Source organism: Passer domesticus, chromosome 20, assembly GCF_036417665.1.
Source record: "Passer domesticus isolate bPasDom1 chromosome 20, bPasDom1.hap1, whole genome shotgun sequence".
Lineage (NCBI taxonomy): Eukaryota > Metazoa > Chordata > Aves > Passeriformes > Passeridae > Passer > Passer domesticus.
This window is the reverse complement of record NC_087493.1, coordinates 6,753,243-6,772,460: the sequence shown is the minus strand read 5'-3', so window position 1 is coordinate 6,772,460 and position 19,218 is coordinate 6,753,243. Positions and strand designations below refer to the sequence as shown.

The following is a 19,218-nucleotide window of genomic DNA, read 5'->3' as shown; positions in this document are numbered from 1 at the left end:
TGATGATTGAAATTCTCTTTTAAACTGTTGGTGCATCTTCTACTTTACTCTTTGTGCATAGTATTAGCAAAAAGGCTGTGCTAAATGAATTTGAGAAGTATCTTTCAGGTTAAGTAATTAACACTGTAGTGTTGTGTAGGTTTTTAATGTACTCACTGCTTTATTTACCTGGATCTATATATCTTTATATATGTATGTATATGTATCTCTATATATACATCTATAGAAGTGAAATATTTTATTTTTTACTAGCTTTATTAATAGGAAGGAGGAGAAAAATGTCCTCTCACACAGGCCAAGATTAATAAAAAACCTTTGTTGTTGTTTTGCATGCAGAGCAGCAGCTCTGAGTGCCTGAGAATCACAGAGCTTCCTGCCTAGAGTAAAGGATGTGCCCTCAAAGCTCATCTGTTTTACACCACAGTCAAAACACACCATTATTAAGGTTAATGATTCAATTTTACAAGAGCTAGAAAACACCACTTATTGTAGTTATTTATTTCTCTAGTTCCTTTGCTGCCAGGATGTTTGAATTTCTAGGCCTATTAAGTTTTCATAAACTCTCTAAAATAATGAAGGGACTGCTGCTGTCTTTTGTGATTCTGTGCCTACTCCAGCCATGACATTCCATGAACTGATCCTAAGGAAAACCACAGCATCTGAGCTGTGGTGTAGCCAAAGAAGCATGGTAATGCTTTAATGAAATTATAAATTAGTGGAAAGGTAGAGTTTATAAACTCAGCTTTTTAGCCATGAAATGGACAAAAGTTTTATTAGCTTTTTTAGAAAGTTTTTGAGAATAGTGTTATTCATAATATTCACTGCTTCTCAAATCAGTGCCAAGGAAAAAAAAATCATAATTATTGCAATATAATTTCCCGAGCCCTGTATCTCTGGAGGTAAACTAGTATTTAGATAACTTGAAATTTGACCTCAATAAAATTCATTATGTGTCAAGGCAAATCCTTTGTGGCATGCAAAAATCGTGAGTTATTCTGCCTAGTAGCATATTTCACTGGGATCTTTTTTTTTTTTTTTTTTAGCAGAAGAGAGCTGTTTAGTCCTGGTCTGCCTTTTCTATTTCTTTAAAGAAGGTGAATAAATTAGCCTTTCCAGCTCCAATTATTACTGCTGCAGTTTAACTGAGAATTGTTTTACTGTTCTCATTTTGTCTGCCTCAAAAGCATCTGTGTACTTTTTATGTTGAGAAAACAGCAGAACTGCAGAAGAGGTAGAAATAAAAGAAAAACAAACAACCAATCCCTGTCCTGAATCTATCTTTGCTTTTCTTGACTTCTCTCTGTGCCAAAACTCTTCACTATTCCCCCAGACAATGCACAATACAAGGTGGATAGAAGAGCAGGACATTTGTGTTCCAACTTAAATTTGAGCTCCAGATTCATGCAGGAGCACTCCTCTGCTTAACTTGGTCAAAAAAAATTGTGTTAATTCTTTCCTCTTTTGTTTTCATTTTGGTTGGTTTGGGGTTTCTTCTTTAGTTGGTTGGTTTTTTACCCATTCCCTGCCATGTTTATGGATTCCATGGCTATGGAGGAAGAGCCAGTCCTTTGTTCCATATACTGATCTCCTGAAAAGCTCCATGTACACAGCAGTTACATAAATCAGTATTTTTACAAGTAACCAAAACCAAGGCTCTGGATACCAAGAAGAACTTTTGCCCTATTAGATCATTCCCACATATGCCTTATTCCACGTAGAGTGAAAGACACTTTTCCATTAGCTCAAATCCTAAAGAAATGGTGAGAAACTCTTCTGGAAAAGGCTATTAGAAAATGAGTTTTACTACTGTGACAATTTGCCACCAATTCCCCTCTTTTTTCTTAGTTGCTTTGCTTACAAAGTACAGATTTATCTGGCTCTGCAAAGGAATCCCTAGGAAAAAGAAGAAGGAGTTATGGGATAAAATTAGCTAGGAATCAGCATATGAAAATGCTTTTCCAATACAGATACCATTTAGATAGACTAGAAAGAATCTCAGCTTTCCACACAGAAAAGGTAATTTTGAAGAAGTATTTTATCACCTCTGTTCCAAGAGTTTCAGGAATGTGTCACCTGTTGAAACCTGTTGACAAGTTCATCTCTATTATCTTCCCAGGAAGACTCAATAGTCCATTTTCAGCTATGGATCCACAATCCTATTTATGAGCAATTGCTTTTCTTTCTGGATTTTTTTTTTTTAACCTTTTTTCCTTCTTTGTGGCCAGCTGGGGCTGGATGCTCTCAAATGCCTGTGTAGGAAGATCTTCCCCAGCTCTGGGTGTTTGCACAAGTATTTCTGTGCTCACAGTCCTATTTGTGATTAATTAAAGCTGAGGAGTTGCGAGGTGCTGAACATCTTACTCACAGTGTAAAGATAGCCTTCCTCTCTTTATCCCTAACGAAGATGAGTTTTAGAGCTCCTTCTCACACTCTGGTTTGTTGTTCTTGCCTGCAGAAGAGGAAAATACTTTAAATGTGCTTATGTTCATACTAATTAGACAGTGCTCAGGCTGAACTGGAGCTTTCAGAAATTAACTCTTGCAGATCAAAATAAATACTGCTTACAAGAGTCCAGTGAAAACTTCAGCACACACGGTATTTTTAATGGTTTTAAATGCCCAGATTCTGCTGCCCCTGAGCCACTGGAATCTGTGAGCAGTACCAGGTTTTGGTATGTAATTGCTGACTAATATAGGTTAAAGTAGAGATAGGAAATGCTCCCAGCCTTTCATTTGGAGAAAAATGTCCACTCCCTGATGTAATTTAAAGATTTGTATGTCTAATATGGCTTATGTCTTATTATTTTCCTACCAACTATTACTAATGCCTAGATGATGCCTAATAAACAAATCCTTTGTTCATCTCTAAAATGACAAACCCATTGATGAATTAAATTTTCTCCAAGAAGATATTGCTATATTGATTTTAGCACCCTGTGTTTAATAAACAGAGTGCCCAGAATTGCTTGCTATGACAGTCTTGAAAGTAGGGCATCAACAGACTTGGCAAAGGACTGAATTTATAAGGGAAGTTTTTGCTGGAGCTCTAATCCATTATCCCTCCATTGCTGACATTCACTTGCAATGAGAACACTGGGCCAAAGTGCCCAATACTTTGAGATAACATTCTGGCTCACAGAGGAAAAGTGGTGGGAACCTCAGGGCTGGGCCAACATTGGAACATTTAAAAAGCTGCCTCTAATTGCAGAAATATTTTTCATCATTGTTGGAATTTACTTTTCTCTGAGTATATGAAACCTCTGCACATGTTCAGGGTGTCTTCAATCTGTCTGCCTCACACAGCTGAGTGGCTGTGGGTTTCTCTGGGCAGAAGGTTCATGTCATGATGGCACAGCTGTTATAAAGTAAACAAATAAAATGGAAACAACAGAAAATTATTGTATACCTCAGACTATAACAAAATTCATGTAGGGGCAAACATCCTAAAATGTGACAGTTAGAATATCAAAAAGACTTTTTAGTTTCAAAGTTTCACCTCAAGAATGAGTGCAGCTTGTGTATTAAAACTGTGGGTTTGTATATATATACGGATCCATTTGAGGACTCAAAGCATCTATATAATTATCCAAGTACATATATGGCTATTGCCATGTCAAGTCAGAGATATGTATTCGGGGTATAATTCCAGCTCTTTTAGAAAAATTTTGAAATTAAAAGTTTTTTGCTTTCTTGGTTTTTGTTTTTGTTTGTTTGGTTTGGTTTTGTTGTTTTTGTTGGTTTTGTTTTGGTTTTATTTTTAGTTTTGGGTGTTTTTTTCCCTGTTTTTTTTCTGTTTTTTTTTTTTTTTCCTGTTTTCCATACCAGCTTATGCTCTCACAGTATAAAAATTCCAGCTTGAAACATAAATTTATAGAGCTAGAACATGACAGAAGCACTGAGGGATTACTGAATATTGTGTGATACACACAAGCTGATAATCGACAATTTAGGAATAGGTATTGAGTAAAAACCTGAATAGAAATATTATGGCCAAATCACCTTTAAGGGATTTCAGATTGGTTTAAATACTGTTGCTTGTTGTCTTTTTCATATATATATTTAAAAAAAAGGTTGATACTCCTAAATCCCTGCCTTTTGTTGTACATCCTGTCTCACAAAAGCAAAGCAAAGTCAAACCAATAACCTCTAACACAAAATATCTACACTCAAGGCGAGTGCTCCTCTAAGTCTGGGCCACCACCCTGAAATGAGCCACAAGGTCAGGGATTTAATTCCCCTGACCCACAACTTCCAGCAGCTGCCAGAGGATGAAGCCCTGTGCTGAAAGCACATGGAGACCAGGAGTGCTCCACACATGCTCCAATTCAGAGAAATCCTGATCTAGGCTAACTTTTTCCCTATCCAGGCACCTTAGCTGACATAAACTCCTTCTCTGAAGTGCCAAGTAAACAGAATTCTGTAAGTCATAACATTCTAGGTTTCTAATAATCCTCAGAAACTCCTAAATACCTCCCTTAGGCTTTCACTTTAGAAAAATGTGAATCCTAATGTTTTTATCTGTAATTGTGCAAAGGGATTTTTCCTCCATCTTTCAGTGAATTGGTTAGTTTGATCTCTTTTTTTACAGTCCTATACACAGGGGATAGTCATAATTTTAAATCTGTTTTTCATGCAATACCTGTCCCTGTGTTACTCAGGAAGTTAAATACATGTGGGGAGGTCTCAAGTGTCTCCTGCTCTTCTGGGTAAAGCCATTGTCTGTTGTGTGTCTCTGTTCTTGGTGTTTGCAGAAGAATTGAATATTTTCTGCAGGTCTGAAACTCACCTAAATCCTGATGAAAGTGTGCAGCACAGGGATGTGTTGTCTTCTACCCAACAGGAGATGCTGAGTGAACCTTTCCCTTCCACAGCACAGTGCTATCTAGTATCCCAGCTACCTGAACACATTTTTTCTCCCCACCAAGGCAGTGGGGCAGATTATAAATTCTTATCTAAATATGGATCTGGTAGTGCTGCAAGAGCATCTGAGTCAGGAACAATTTAAAACACATTGTCAGCACTGACCTACCTTCATTCCTGAACTTGAAGGGATGAACATTCCGTTCTTTACTGTAGCTGCAGCCTGGAACTCTCCTATTGGAAGTGTCAGAAGCAAGATCAGGTGATAGTTGTCCAGACAGTTGTTAAATTTTACTAACTCCTTATTAAAAAAACCTCTATCTCCATGGAAGATTCCTGCTTAATCATAGGGAAGGTTAGAAGCTTCTCTAGAAAGCATGGGAAGAAAGACAGTTATGGTCCTTCTTTAGGATCCTGAAAATATTTTGCTACAGAATTTGATAGGGACAGAAATCTCTAACATCTGTTTCAAATGTTCCAAACTGGGAGACTTCAGATTCTGCTCCAGGGTAAGGGTGGAGGAGGGTGCTTGGTGGCTACCTTTCTTACATCTCTATTTGTTAGGGTCATAGAAGAGGCCTCTCCACTTATTTTAGGTATTCACAGAATAAATTAGAAGACATTTTATCAATTGATAGTAAGGGAAAAAGAAAAAGCCCCACCTCTTGATTATACAATATGTACTCAAAAGATCTGCAGAATAATTTATTCTTATTCCTAGAAACAAGATATTCACTTGGTACCCTCCTGCCCCCTATCCCAGCACTGCTATTTGTAAGTCTAATTCTGGAATAAATGCACAAATAAAACAGCCCCAGCTGTGGCAAAGAGATTGAAGAAACTCTCGCGAAACACAGAATAGAGCATGGATTAAAATCCTGAATGACTTCACATACTTCTAATGAATATTTTAGCTGGATATATCAGCCCACAGAGAATAATCTTGGGCATTCCAACACAAGAGCTAAACTACCAACATGCTGCTTCCAGCAATTCAGAGACCTAAAACTTAATCTACATCATCTAGAAAGCATGTGTGCAGAAAATGTGTAATGCCAGATCTTACTGTAAAGAAGAAGATTAAGGCTGAAAAAGGATTAGAAATTAATTAAGGAGCTTCTTCATGTTTCCTGATATCCTTCTGATCTGTGACCAGCCTATCTTCAGGGTCTCTGCTACTGATGCAGTTGTTAGTGATAGTTCAAATCACTACAAAGGATTATTATTAAGCTTCAGGAAGAGCTGCAGCTTGGTGGTTTGGGGTTTATTTTCCAGTTCCACACTTGCAGATCTGTGGCAGGGATCAGGGGGAGAGCTGCAGGCTGGAAGCTCAGCTCTCCAGGCTCACACTACCAGGAGCAGCAGCTCTTCGGTGCTGGCAGAGGTGAGATGATGTCTCACTGTAGGGCTACAACAGGGAGCTGATAGAGCCCCTTCCAGAGGAGCAGCAGAGCCCTGACACAGCCCCAGCCAGGGAAAGGGGCCAACAACACAACGGGGAGGTCCAAGCTCCTCTCTGATCCATTTCCTCTCTTCTCCAAGGTTAAGCAAAATAATCCTGGGCTCAGTTTTGTGAGGGGGATGGCTGTGGGCTGGTTTTGCAGATGATGATATAGACACACCATACAACTACAAAAACAAGTTAGACACTGATGAGAAAAGTTACATCTTAGGAATTTCAACTCAAGCTTTGCAGTGGGCTCACTGAATGTTTTCAACTGCATGTACTCCACTTATAGGTTAAGAGTATGCATCAGGAAAGAATTAAGTCTGATTGATATTAATTAATTCTAGTAATATTAATCAATTTTTAATTCCAGTATTTACTATGCATGTCTCATGACACGGTATTTACTAGTCTCTTACTCATGACACGGCATATTTCCATTTTCTGGAACCTGATTATACTCTCAAGATTCAACCTTCACCCCAGTTGGACAAAATGATTATTATTTTGTTTGGAATTCCCAGCTTGATTTCCACAACATGGAATTAATGTGACTGTAAGAGATATTCTATAAACAGGGCCCTCAAGCTTGTTTAAGTGTAAATCAAATGTATTTTATCACCTTTGTGAATAAACAGCTATAAGCAGGTTCTGAAGCAGAGAGGGTATCACATGCACTGACAGTATTTATGAAAGCAAGTGACAATAAAAGAGCATTAAACAATTTTTAATGAAAGATTAGACAGTTTGGTTTCAAATGAAAACTCTAGAAGTGAGCAGGGAGGAGCTGGCTTGTCAAGCAAAAAGATTTTTCTTGATTGTATGTATTCCAGCACAGACAAAAATTACTCCTGCAGCCCTCCTAAACTTATGATACTGATAAATCAGACAAAAAAGAAGCTCTGAATATTAAACAGTTCCTTCAAAAAATGTTAATGGTATCTGAAAATTACTGTTATTACTATAAGGTGCAACATGATTCAACATGAATTAAGACAAAAATCAGAGTGTTGACTTCTTTGTACAAAATCTTATTACATGAGTAATTCCACAGAGCTATCATGCTCAGCCCTGTGGATTTACTGCATTCCCTTTTCCAGGATAAATTCACAGGTGGAGCCTCTCCTTTCTTACAAACATCTCAGGGGTTGTTTAAGTTTTCATTTTCAACTGCAGATTCCCACATTTCCATATTGCAGAGTTGAAATTTTTTTCATTTTAACTCTTGTGGTGCAGTGTTTTGGGGGGATAAAGGAGGACATTTTTTCATCAACACTGACACTTCCCTCTGATCCCAAAGGCCTCTGTCCCCTTTTCCCTGTGCTTGACTCCCTGTCACCAAGATGTGCAGGATGTCTCCATCTCAACCTTGGTGCTGCAACCTTTGTGTTTCCATGAGGTGTGGGTACCAAACCAGCTCTGCTTCCACTTAAACACATTCCAGGGAAACAAAATGAGATCAACAGTGAGCCTCTCCCCACTGCCTGATGTTCCCAGCCAGAAAACCTGGAGTTGCTTCTGGCAGAGAGAGCCCTGAAACCACAAACGACATGATCCCACTGGCAACTAATTGGTTAAATCTGTTTATCTGGAAAGCTAAATATAGAAAGTTGTTTTAATATTGTCTTTGCTGAAGCCTGTGCAGCTGTGGGTTCACACTGTTTCTGACATGCAAGGGAGCTGCTTCCAAACTGCTGTCAAAGGATGTTATTTTTGCCAAGAGCCCCAGTGTCTGAAGTCTCTGCAATCCCTGCAATATGGTGCATTGATAATTAGGGAATTACCTCTTCATTGTTCTAAAGCAAAATCCTATTTTACAGCAAAACCTGACACTTCACAGAATCTACAGATTTCTAAAGAGAAAAACTTTTGCTTACTGCCAAAGAATATAGGAGGAACAACTTCAGGGGATATTTAACAATACCTGCAAAATACAGGATTCCAATCTGTGCCATATTTAAATTCATATGATTTTTTTATTATTATGATAAATACAGCTAGCAGCTGTGCCTCTCTTCTAACATTAAATTAGTGACTATTTTGTGGCATGCTGTAAGTGTCTGCCTGAAATTTCACTCAAAATCATAGTGAAAAAAGGACAGAAACTGGGACCACCAGGGAAAAAGAAGGATCCTGTTCTGGCATCCAGGTCCACCCTTGTCCACCAAGATTTGGGAGCCTGAGCAAAGCTTGGAGCAAGCCAAGCCATAGTTCACAGGTGTGTTTGCCCACCCCATGGAACACTGCACTCAGTGAAAAGAAAAGGGGCACCTTGTCCTCCTTCACCTGCATCACTTCACAGCACAGGTTCTGGAATTTCCCCACCTCCCAACCTGGCTGGACTTTTCTCTCTGGAATGGCCTTTTGGTGGTCCCAATGAAAAGACCCTCCCTTTGTGACAGATGGACTGAGATGGGAGAAGCCTCTCCCTCAAGGACTGAGACATGAGACCCCTCTAAGCTCCCCTTCCAAGGACTGAGACTGAAACCCCTGTCACAGGGGGAGGTGTGTGACCAAAGTGAGATGTCTTTAATTGCCTCGAGTCTTTATCTGAAAACTGTGCAAGAGTTTACATGGATTTACTTTTAATTGGTAGGGAAACTAAACACAGGACATTGTTTAAGAGGGGCTTTATCTATAGAACAAAGCTGATTTACTGTTACATAAACTGATACTAACTGCAGTGTAGACAGGACCCTTGGGTTTGGAGCTCTGGAAGCATCAGTGGGAGCTGGGGGAGTTTCAAACTAGGTCTTATTCACTCAAACAATGACAGCATAGGTGCATATCATTTATTTCATGCATCAAGGGAAATTTTTAAGAGGCCTAATCACTCAGAAAACGCAGACCCCAGTCCTCAGCTCTCCTGAATAAAGCAGGCCTTCCCTGAGCTGTGTAGATGGCTGAAGATTCCCTCCAAATGACCACAAACCTTTCAAAAGCTGGCAGCTCACACATGCTGCTCTTCAAGGCAGAACATTTGTGCTCCGATTCCCCCATGGTGCTTCCCAACTCGTTCCTTTATTCAGGGTGTGTTTTGAAGTGACAGAAATATGCACAAGGCAGCTCTCCCTTCATCAACAGAGACAGTGCTGTTGGGGTATCTTTTGAAGTCCTGAGAGACAACATAACAGCACCTCTATCTTGCCTTGTTCCAGGCAGCTGAATAGAGGAATAAAGCTAAAAAATGGAGAGTCAAAGAATCAGGATTTTCCTAGCAAGTGGCATTAGTCACCCAGTGTAGCAGAGGCTGCTCAGAGACCTTTAGGAAACTGCCTCTGTTCTGAAAACTCACATAGTGTCAGGAACCACAATACAGCATATCCTCAAGCATATTAAGGACTTAATGGGACATGCTCAGCGTGTGAAAGAATTCCCTCCCGCCAGTCTGGGGGAAGAATTCACTAATGATCTGAGCAGTTGCAATTCCATGGTTTTGCTAAGGTGCATATGGTTAAATCTTGAATAAACATATGCTGAAATGAGCCAAGTAGGAACGTGTGTAATCGCTGTGGTGGGGGCAAAGCTGAAGGGTGTTAAGAAAACACTCGTTTCTCACACAGTTAAGAGAAAGAAGCCTCTAAGATCACCCTGTGCTCCAAAATGCAGCTTTTGGGCACATGCCCAACGCAGCCTGAGCTGCTGAAGCCCAGCTCCCAGCAGGGAAAAGAGGTGGAAGGTGGCTCCTCTTTTGTTTCTGGAGGAATATTTCCCTTCCTGCTGTCTCCAGACTGTAGGGAAGATCCTGCTAACCTGCACTGGGCTGGCAGTGACACACAAGGACATCAGTCATAATAATGACTTTACCACTTCTTTTCCCCTTTGTAAAACGATATTATAGAAGAAAAGACATTTGATTGATTATTTACAACTGAAATTAATCTAAATGATTTTGAATTATTTACTACTGAAATGAATCTAATGCTTGTACAGAACTTGTAAAAAATAGTCAGGTACACATGACAATTTATAAAGATATCATTTTTTGCTTATGAATTCCCTTGGCAACACAGTATGATAATCTAGAAAATACTAAGGAAGTTTCCAAGCAACAGAAGAGAACTTGAAAACATTTACTATATGACTAACTGCTTCACAGTAATTGAATTTCCCTAAATCAAAAGGAAGGATTAAATTAATGGAGCAATAGTTTGACAAGTTTGGCTGCAGTTAACAGGCATAAGCAAAATCATTACTTAAGCATATTGTTAATTATGTCTGAATCAAGAATAAATTGAGTGATAGCTGTTAATTAGGCCTGTGTGTGCAAGAAAATAAGCAATGCTATTCCAGCAGGCTATAAATAGATCTGCTTGCACAATGCTGAGAGGTGTGAGTCAGGGAACAGGAGAGTGTGTGGGTGTGAGGCTGGAAGCAGGTGCCTTGCCTGCTTGGTTTCAGGTGAAAGTTATTTTATTTAATTCAGATGAATGCACAGAGGCTTAGGTTCTGCTGTCAGTTCACTCTCAGCCACTGATTTCCCCATTTTTCAATTAAACTTGCCAGTGAGAAAACCCAAAGAAGATTCCTGATCCTGATGAAGTGCAATCCTCACACACACTTTTAGAGAGCCAAGGATCTCAGTCCCAGAGGAGCTGATGGCCCAAGCAGTGGGATGAGGGCTGGGGTCATGAGGGGGTACAATCTGCTAAATACCTTGGACCCTTACATATTTTGCATTCTACAGACTGTAGTAAAAAGCTGTGCAGGTGGTCTGATGGCTTTAAAGACTTGGTAAAGGAAAATACTTGGTTCTGAAGTAGATCAAATAGTATTAATTGTGTTTGTATCCCTCTAAGTCACTTGTGTCCACGTCCAGAGGTGTCCATAAACAGCCCAGGAAATGAAAGGTGGACTCAGATTAAGTGATTGATTTGGTGAACCAAGCTGAACCATTCTTCTATTTCTGTGTCCAGATTTCTCTCAATTCAACAGTTCAGCTAAAAGGACGGAACTTGTGAATGGGGTTCTCTGGGACATGAGAGTAACCAGGTAGCGAGCTGACCTAAAGCTGATGTCACCATCACAGCAATGGGAACAGGACAGCTCTGTAGTTGACATAACCTGTGAAAAAGGCCTTAGGAATTTTGCATTTAAATTGTTAAAATTTCAGCCTGGACTGGCTTGTGGTCAGTGTAACAGTAAATGAGAAAGTTACACACTTCTGTGCCTTCCTATGTCCTTTTACCAAATCTGCCTCAGTGGAATCTCCCTCACTGTAAGAGACTAGAGTCTTCCCACTGCCAGTTACAAAAATACCAAGTGAGGTACCCTGGCCAACATTTCCCCAGTGAGTTATACTTGAGAAATCTGAGGTACAGCTTGACTGAACAAAATAAAACAAGCTTAAATACATAGATGGCCTGGTATCAGCCTTGGCAATGCACTCATGGTAAAAACTCTTTCCTTTGATAGAGTTCATGCAGCCAAACCACAGCATTAGACCTAAAAACCAAACCCTTCACCTTAGTGAACCTCCCTTCCTCTGCATGAGAAGGCAGGGTGAAAATTAAACCTTCTCCACCAGCTCCTTCCTCTCTCCCACAATAGGAGGCAGGACCAGCAGCATAATTTGAAAAGCAGCAAAATTTAGTTACTGTAATGCAGTGCTTGGATTTATTTCTGAAGTTCCAGGTTCCTGAGACTCTTGCTATCAGAGCTGCCACATTCCAGCAACACATAAAAACTGGACCAAGGGGAAAAAAGAGGAGCTATGGCAAGCATTGGCTCCACATTAAGGAATTATTTCTTTTTCAAACATGCAAACAATTTATAATAAATGGAATCCAAAGCACTTGTACTAGCGTTTGAAGTAGATATTTAATCAATTCTGAAGTATTATCTTCTGCACTACATTATTAAACAGAGAGCCAGAAGCCTCATATCATCAAACTTACTGATGGAAATGACCCGTAAGAAACTAAGACAACTTTTTTTTGGGGTGTGTTGACAGACCAAATGGGTAAATGGGTGTGACAGCAAACAGCTGGCCTGAAGGCCTCACAGTCACAAGTAACCCTGACCTTGACTTGACCAGTCCATGAGGAAAGGAAGTAAAACATCTTTAAGGAAGAGTTTCCACTGAAAAGCAGAAGGATTTAACTGCAGGGAATGGATGCTGGCCAATATTTGGCAGCATGTACACAGGCAGCTACTGGCTGGTGAACTGGGTGTAACAAGTTACCAGCCAGCTGGGATTGAACACATGGTTTTTGAAAACCATGTAAAAGTGAACTGTGAACAATAAAGATTGCTATTGCTGCATGAACCTTGAAGTGTCATGTCCATCTCAACTGTGACAAATGGGCATTCCTGTTGCAGTGTGTTTCTTGTTAATGGTATGTTCTGTTATTGCCCAGGTTGATGGTTTGGTCCAAATTACACCCTCCCACCCCAGTGTCAATTCACCTGGATACCTGCCCCTTGCTCCAGTGTGTTCCCTGTCAATCCTACCTTGTGGAAACCCCCTGCTTGGAAATCCCCTTTGGAAATCCCCTGAAGTTCCACATCCCATTAGTCCAAGTGACCCAATCCTGCCCTGCTACTTCCCTCACTGGATGATGTTTTTCTGAACCCTGCCTTTTACTCCTCCCCAGGATAGCCCTGATTAGTTGATGATTTGTACCTTCCCTATGAACTTCCCCCATATTTAAGTTACTGCAGCCTTGCCTTTTTTTCTTTTGCCCCCAGATTCCCCAGAGTGATAAATCCTCTTTTATCCTATGCAAAAGGCCTCCCCCTTGTCCTTGCCTCCCCAAACAGCCAAAAAGGCCATAGAGCAATTTCTCTAGCCTCACCTTGGGTCATCCTGCTCCCGGGGTGTGACCCACTCGTGGTGCCAGCTGCAGAGGTGAAGCCAGTGCAGCTCTGGCCAACGTGTCACACTCATAACAATTCTGATCTTGTATAAGAAAGCTCCGAGATTTCAGTTCCCACTAATCATCAGGACATCAAAATTCTTAAAGTTTCTAAAAATTAGGTCTCCAGTCTAGTGTAGAAGAGATCTTCCATGATACAATAATAAAGATATTAATCATGCACAAATTAGCGCCAAACAGCAGTTATTGTAGGAAGGAGAATGTTGAAAGTCATCTAAATTTCTCACACATTATAGTGTCTGAATGCACTTCTTTACCTTGTTCTGATAGGAATTATTTCTAATGTATGCAATTTAGTTCTTACTATTTTTGCTTCTTCCCTTTACACAGGTAGAAGGAAATTAAAGGTTATCATTAAATTGCACAAGTTACAATTTAAAGGAAATGTCAGTCAGTATTAAAGTAGTTTAAAAACTGAACAGATGTTGATAGGTAAATTATTATATGAAACAGTCTATCTGTGGAGAAAAGACAGTTTCATCCTCCCTGGTGTCACCAGGCACTCGCTCCCTTTCACTTGTGACTTTTCTCCTGTTTCATTTCTGACCTTTCTTTGTCAAGTGCTCATTGAAGGTGAGCTTTGCATTTATCCACCCACTGGGTTCCCATCTGCTTCTGAATCATCTGAGACCCAGACACCCTCCTGGTCAGCAACCTGACAGACATGGGCAGGTTTTGTGTGCACTTTGCTTTTCACTGCAACCACTGGCAGCCTAGATCCTCCAGAAGTCAGAAGTGAGCAGATTTGAGATGCCCCACTCAAGATGTTCCATGGGGCACAGTTCAGATGCTGGGATGTTATTTTCATCTGTTCAGATGGCCCCACAGCAGGTTCAAGGTCATGTTTGTGTCACCCTCAGTGCAGGGATGCCACATGTGCTCTGATCAGTCTTGGGACACCCATGAGGGCTGCGTTTGCAGCAGAGTTTTGAACCCAGGAACTGAACCTGAGAACAGCAAAAGCTGTTTCAAAAAGAGTAATGGTTTCCAAGCCACCTGCTACTATTTCGAAAATCTGACTATAAAAGCAAAGTGCATCCAAAATATCTGTTATTATCTGTTAAGGTGTGATTGATAATAAATATCAGACATTCAAAGGACTCACCTACACATTCATATAAGGAAAACAAGATACATATAAGCAGCTATAATTGGTAATTTTCATTTTTTTGTCCACTCCAAATTATCCCAACAAACACACTGAAATAATGAATGGCTCAAGAAATATATGGAGGGATTATTTTTTTTACTGACTTACTGTTTCAATGTCATATTTCCATATTTTTCTTAAATATCCATTGGGAATAAGGACTTTTTTTAGTACAGAGAAGGCTTCCTTTTGTGTAAATCCACTTCTTAGACCAAACTGCAGGACTTGGAGCAATTACAGGAACTGGGAAGCCATGTTATCATCACAATGGAAATCAGGCTTGTGTACTGAGGAAGTGATAAAAAATAACAGAATTCCTGTTTTTTCCTCCAGATATTACTAGGAAAACTTCCCAGGAAAGGGTGTGAACAACCCCTTGCATTTAAAGCACAACTTCCATAATTATAATTGGTAAAGTGAGAGAAGAGCATTCAACCCCAAGCATGGATCTCCTTTTCCCAAAAGCCAACCCAACTCAGCACAGCTGAATTAAATACCCATGAGAAGAAAGCAATAAAAACACTGTAGAAAAAGGAGTTATAAACAATAGGATATCTTTAAAGTCAAATATAAGGAAACAACATTATGCTTTGAAAGCATTCAATGAAAAAGTATTCCAAGAAATCAGAAGGAAAGTAAGATCCTGATTAAATAATGTTAATTAATGATAATGGGTAGGTCTCTTCAGGAGGAAAGCAACCTACAGTTAAACAATGAAGTTCAATTAGTAATTACTATCCAGTGTTTCTAAATATCATGCTGCCTTGGAAATGCAGATTCATGAATTCTAATTCTTGATACCCTGAGGTAAATACACAGTAACTGCAGCAAAATTATGTGGACTCAGCCAGCCATAACTGAAAGCTGAATTTGGCTGTAATCTACGACTGGTAATTCCCACTGAATTGATTATGCTGTTTCAAACTCAATCAATGATGTGCTAAAAGAAGAGCCCCTATAAAAATGTCAGTGCAAACAAAAGGTAAGACTAGGATTATTTCCCCAGTGCTGATGGAGTTCCTGGTGCTCCAGATGCTCCTCAGCTAAAGGCTTTTCCCTGCTACCTATGACGGCATTTCTGAAGAACAAATATTTTGCTGCAAACAAATTAAATTGGCCAGGACTGCAGGCATTTTGAAGGCACTTTTCAGGGTGGACTCTTACCCAGGCAAGTCATAATTTTCTACTTCCTTGTTATAAATGGCAAAACACCTAAGGATAATAACAGGATTTGGAGGAATGTTTCCAGATGGTGTGCAAACTGCATGCCAGGTCTCTGTGCTGCTGCCTGCTGGAAGAGCTTCCCCAAACTGAAGAGGAAAGGGAATGAAATTAACAGGAGACTGGAACTGAGCAGATGTCTGTATTACAAACTCCAGCACCTTGCCCAGACATCCCCAAAGATGGCTTCTGAAAACTGTCCAGCCACAGCAACATCTCCATGGGAGGGTTATTTGAAATATTTAAATGTTGTTTTCCAGTTTGTATTTTATCCTCAACACAAAGTTAAAATCCAAAGCCAGGTACCAACTTAACCAACCCAGATAAAATGTCAGCAATAGAATTATGATGGCCAAAAAAGAGAAATCAGAATACTTCAAAAATTATTCTGCTATCTTTCCCAGCCTCTGAAACTTCTCACTAGCTGTAGGAAACCTTTTCCTAACTACAAGACTTTGGGTGAGACAACACTGCTCCAAATACCAGAAGTTTTGGGTTGCTGGATGAGGATCTTGCTGTGAGAAGTGTGTTTTTCAGATGCCTTTGAAACCCCCTGCACATCCCCATCTATGCTGCTGCCCGCACACATCACCATGATATTTTCTGAAAAATCCCTTTGCCAGGATTTCTTCTCCTGGAAAGCTGAGAAGCCTCAGAGAGGAATGTAAACAGTAATTATCTGATTGCTTCTCCTTGTGTTTTGCTGCTTTGCAATGTAATAGGTGATTGTTTGATTAGTTCCATGTGAATTGTTTTAACTTAATGACCAACCACAGCCAGCTGTCTCGGACTCTGAGGAGTCAGTCACAGATTTTTATTATTCATTCTTGTTAAGCCTTCTGAGGTATCCTTTTCTCTTTCTTTAGTATAGTTTTAGTATAGCATTCTTTTAATATGATATAATATCATAACGTAATAAATCAGCCTTCTGAGAATAATGGAGTCAGATTCATCTCTTCTCTTATCCTGGGACCCTCACAAACACCACACACACACACAGAGTGATGTCAGATTTTTCCACCTCTGCTCTCACATTGTGTGGATTCCCCCAGTGTGAACTGAATCTCAGTGAGTAGGGATGAGGAATTTGCTTTGAAAGCACACCTGGGAGCTGAACTGACATTCTGAAGCAGATGCACATTTTCAGAAGTCCAGATGATTTTATGGGACTAGGTTGTGAACATGTGCATATTTTTGCTGGAAATATTGACTTTCTGCTTATAGCCATTAGAAAGTCTAACCAGTGCAATCATGGCAGCTGCAGGTGATTATACAGTTACCACTGGGTTATTAAATCTCCTCAAAATCAATGACTGATCTCCTGGAAATGGATTTTAAAAGCTGGGGAGGTGCATAAACAGCCAGGGAAATCATACAGAAGCCATGTGATATTTTTTGAAAATCTAATTAAAGTAATTTGACCCCACCAAGACCATAATAGCAGGGATATCAGAGAAGGGGCACTAATTTACCTTTCTTCCTATTGATTTCTGGAATGTAACTGAAAGACACGGGTATTTTTAGTCCATCTTAAAAAAATAGTTTATTAGTAAAGCTTTATTGGTGCTCCGGGAGAAGAATCTAAACAACATTTTAATGCCTTGTTTTGCTGCACATTCTATTTATGTGTTTCAGCAGTAAGTACATTGTTAATAGCAGTAAAGATGGGCTGGTCTGTGCTGTTGAGTTTTAATTCTGTGCTGAATTTTACACAAACCTGCCAATGCAGAACATGATGTCACCATTCTGGAGCTCCTCAAAGACAGAAACCAGCAAGACATCCCCTCATCATTTACTGCAGTAGTAATATTTTGTCTGGTATTAACTAAATTCTGCTCCTCTTTGTGCCCTGTTGGTTTTGCTTTCAGAACATTTCAGGCTCGTTGTTGTTGCTGTGCCTGGTTCTGCTCTCAGTAGTAGAGCAGCAGCATTAATTTAAACTTTGTATAATTCAAACTGTGGTGCTCTGGCCTTCTCTGTGTCTGAGGATATGCACAAAGGCTGGAAGTTCAAAGAATGGAATCCCAGCCTCCAAACAAATACAAAATCCATATTGATGTTCTTCAGGGATTTTACAGCTGCAAAGAAGAGGGGATGATAAAGCATAACATTAAAAATGGCTTAATTTTTCCTGGTGCACCTTTTAAAGACTTGAACCAGAAACATGTTGTAATGTTGATGTCTTTGTAAAGACAGTGACAAAACGGGGCCTGAAGTAGTAAGAAGTGAGAAATTACTTGACTCAACTACCAGGCTGGTTTTCAGACAAAGCCTTTAATATTTTGAGGAATGGATTGTTTCTGAAACACCATGTAATGATGCAGGTATTTAATTGAAAATACATTTTGCAGAAAGTAGGAAAATTACTTCTGATCTTACCTGAATCATGTTAAAACAACAATTAAATAGTAAGATTTCATCAGGTTTTAGCTGTGTCTCTTTTGGGTTGGCCACATCTAGTAACATACCAGATGAGCACTTTATCTTTGAACAAAATGAGCTTTCCAGCTCAATGTCACAGTACCCTTGGCTGTGTTCTAGCCCTTATTCCAGAAGAAAAATCTGGGTTTGGTGTGTAAAAAGTCACCTTCTCTCCAGTGCATTAATCTGCCAAAGTTGGACAGCTGCAGTTAAACTCACTCCCACAACTGATCACATGCACACACAAAAACACAGAGTGTGTCTCTCTCTCTCTCCCTCACAATAATCCAGTTTATTTCTGGAAAACAATAGATTTTCCTTTACAATTACATTTATTTTAATTTTGGTTCCCTTTCTCTCAAAAACAGAAGCCTACATTCTCCCTAGCCCTAATTTTTGTCCCTTTTACCTCTAACCTGCAGGGTAGATATTCAGTGTTACAATAAAGTGAAGCACTTATGGAAAAAGTCCTATCAAAAGTCTTATTTTTCAGAAGTAAAAGCTAATACACAATTTTGAAAGAAACACTACAGTTGCAATCCTGTGCAAATAATGCAACTATTTATCATTTTTGGGCACTTTTTACTGGATGATTCAAAATTTACTTCATTGCTTCAAGATGTTTACAAGAAGTTAGAAGATTTGACAAAAGATAATCCCATATCTTATAAATAATGACTTCTCTGGTGTCACCATAAAGTATCTTATAATAATGAAGCAAAGCGAATAATTCGCACTATTTTCTCTTGGTTTGAAAAATGGGATTATTTTTCAGGAGCTAAGGGAAAGATAAATTTCAGTTCCAAATAAGCAGCACTGTAGAAAGCCTCCAACCCTTATGCAAACACCTACATGAGTAAAGGAAATAAGAGCAAAGCCTAGTGAATGTTGCCATTCTCTGCACGTTATGCCAAACCAGTATCACCACAACACTCTCTGGCAGGGTTAATGATTTTTAGTCTTCTCTACCAGTTTAATGATTTTAAAAGTCTTCTCAAGCCATTTTCAAATACCTCTAAAGTTCTGTTATAATTATGATTCCAATGACAACTGAAGTATTACACCAGCAATCAACTACTTTGCTCCCACATTCTAAACTTATGCTTTATTTTCCCATAGATAGTTTCCTTCTTCAGAGAAGTGGTGGGTGCCATAACTTTTTCAATAAATTCATAGATTTTTTTATTGCATGTAGTTGCAAATACATTTATTGTAAAATACACTGTGGGTGCAACTAAATAA

General features: G+C 39.4%; 1 protein-coding gene and 1 long non-coding RNA gene across 7 annotated transcripts in view; both read right to left on the bottom strand.

Annotated features, from left to right (window-relative positions):
- CA10 (carbonic anhydrase 10) overlaps positions 1 to 19,218 on the bottom strand; it is a 170,062-nt gene that overhangs the window by 43,502 nt on the left and 107,342 nt on the right. The window contains exon 2 of one of the 4 annotated variants that reach the window (XM_064395857.1): positions 5,029 to 5,093. The exons of the other annotated variants lie outside the window; for them this stretch is intronic. Within the exon in view, the coding sequence (XP_064251927.1) occupies positions 5,029 to 5,058 (30 nt within the window). The 5' untranslated portion in view covers positions 5,059 to 5,093. The remainder of the gene's footprint in view (positions 1 to 5,028; positions 5,094 to 19,218) is intronic. 4 annotated transcript variants of the gene reach the window in all.
- On the bottom strand, positions 10,221 to 17,267 carry LOC135284319 (uncharacterized). 3 transcript variants are annotated; one of them, XR_010349750.1, is made up of 4 exons: positions 16,148 to 16,206; positions 15,499 to 15,644; positions 14,443 to 14,621; positions 10,221 to 14,131 (listed from the first exon to the last, which is right to left on the bottom strand). It is a non-coding gene; the product is annotated as an uncharacterized LOC135284319 (long non-coding RNA). The 3 variants fall into 3 exon arrangements; XR_010349748.1 differs by lacking the exon at positions 15,499 to 15,644 and having other exon boundaries at positions 16,148 to 17,267; XR_010349749.1 differs by lacking the exons at positions 15,499 to 15,644; positions 16,148 to 16,206 and adding an exon at positions 15,717 to 16,113.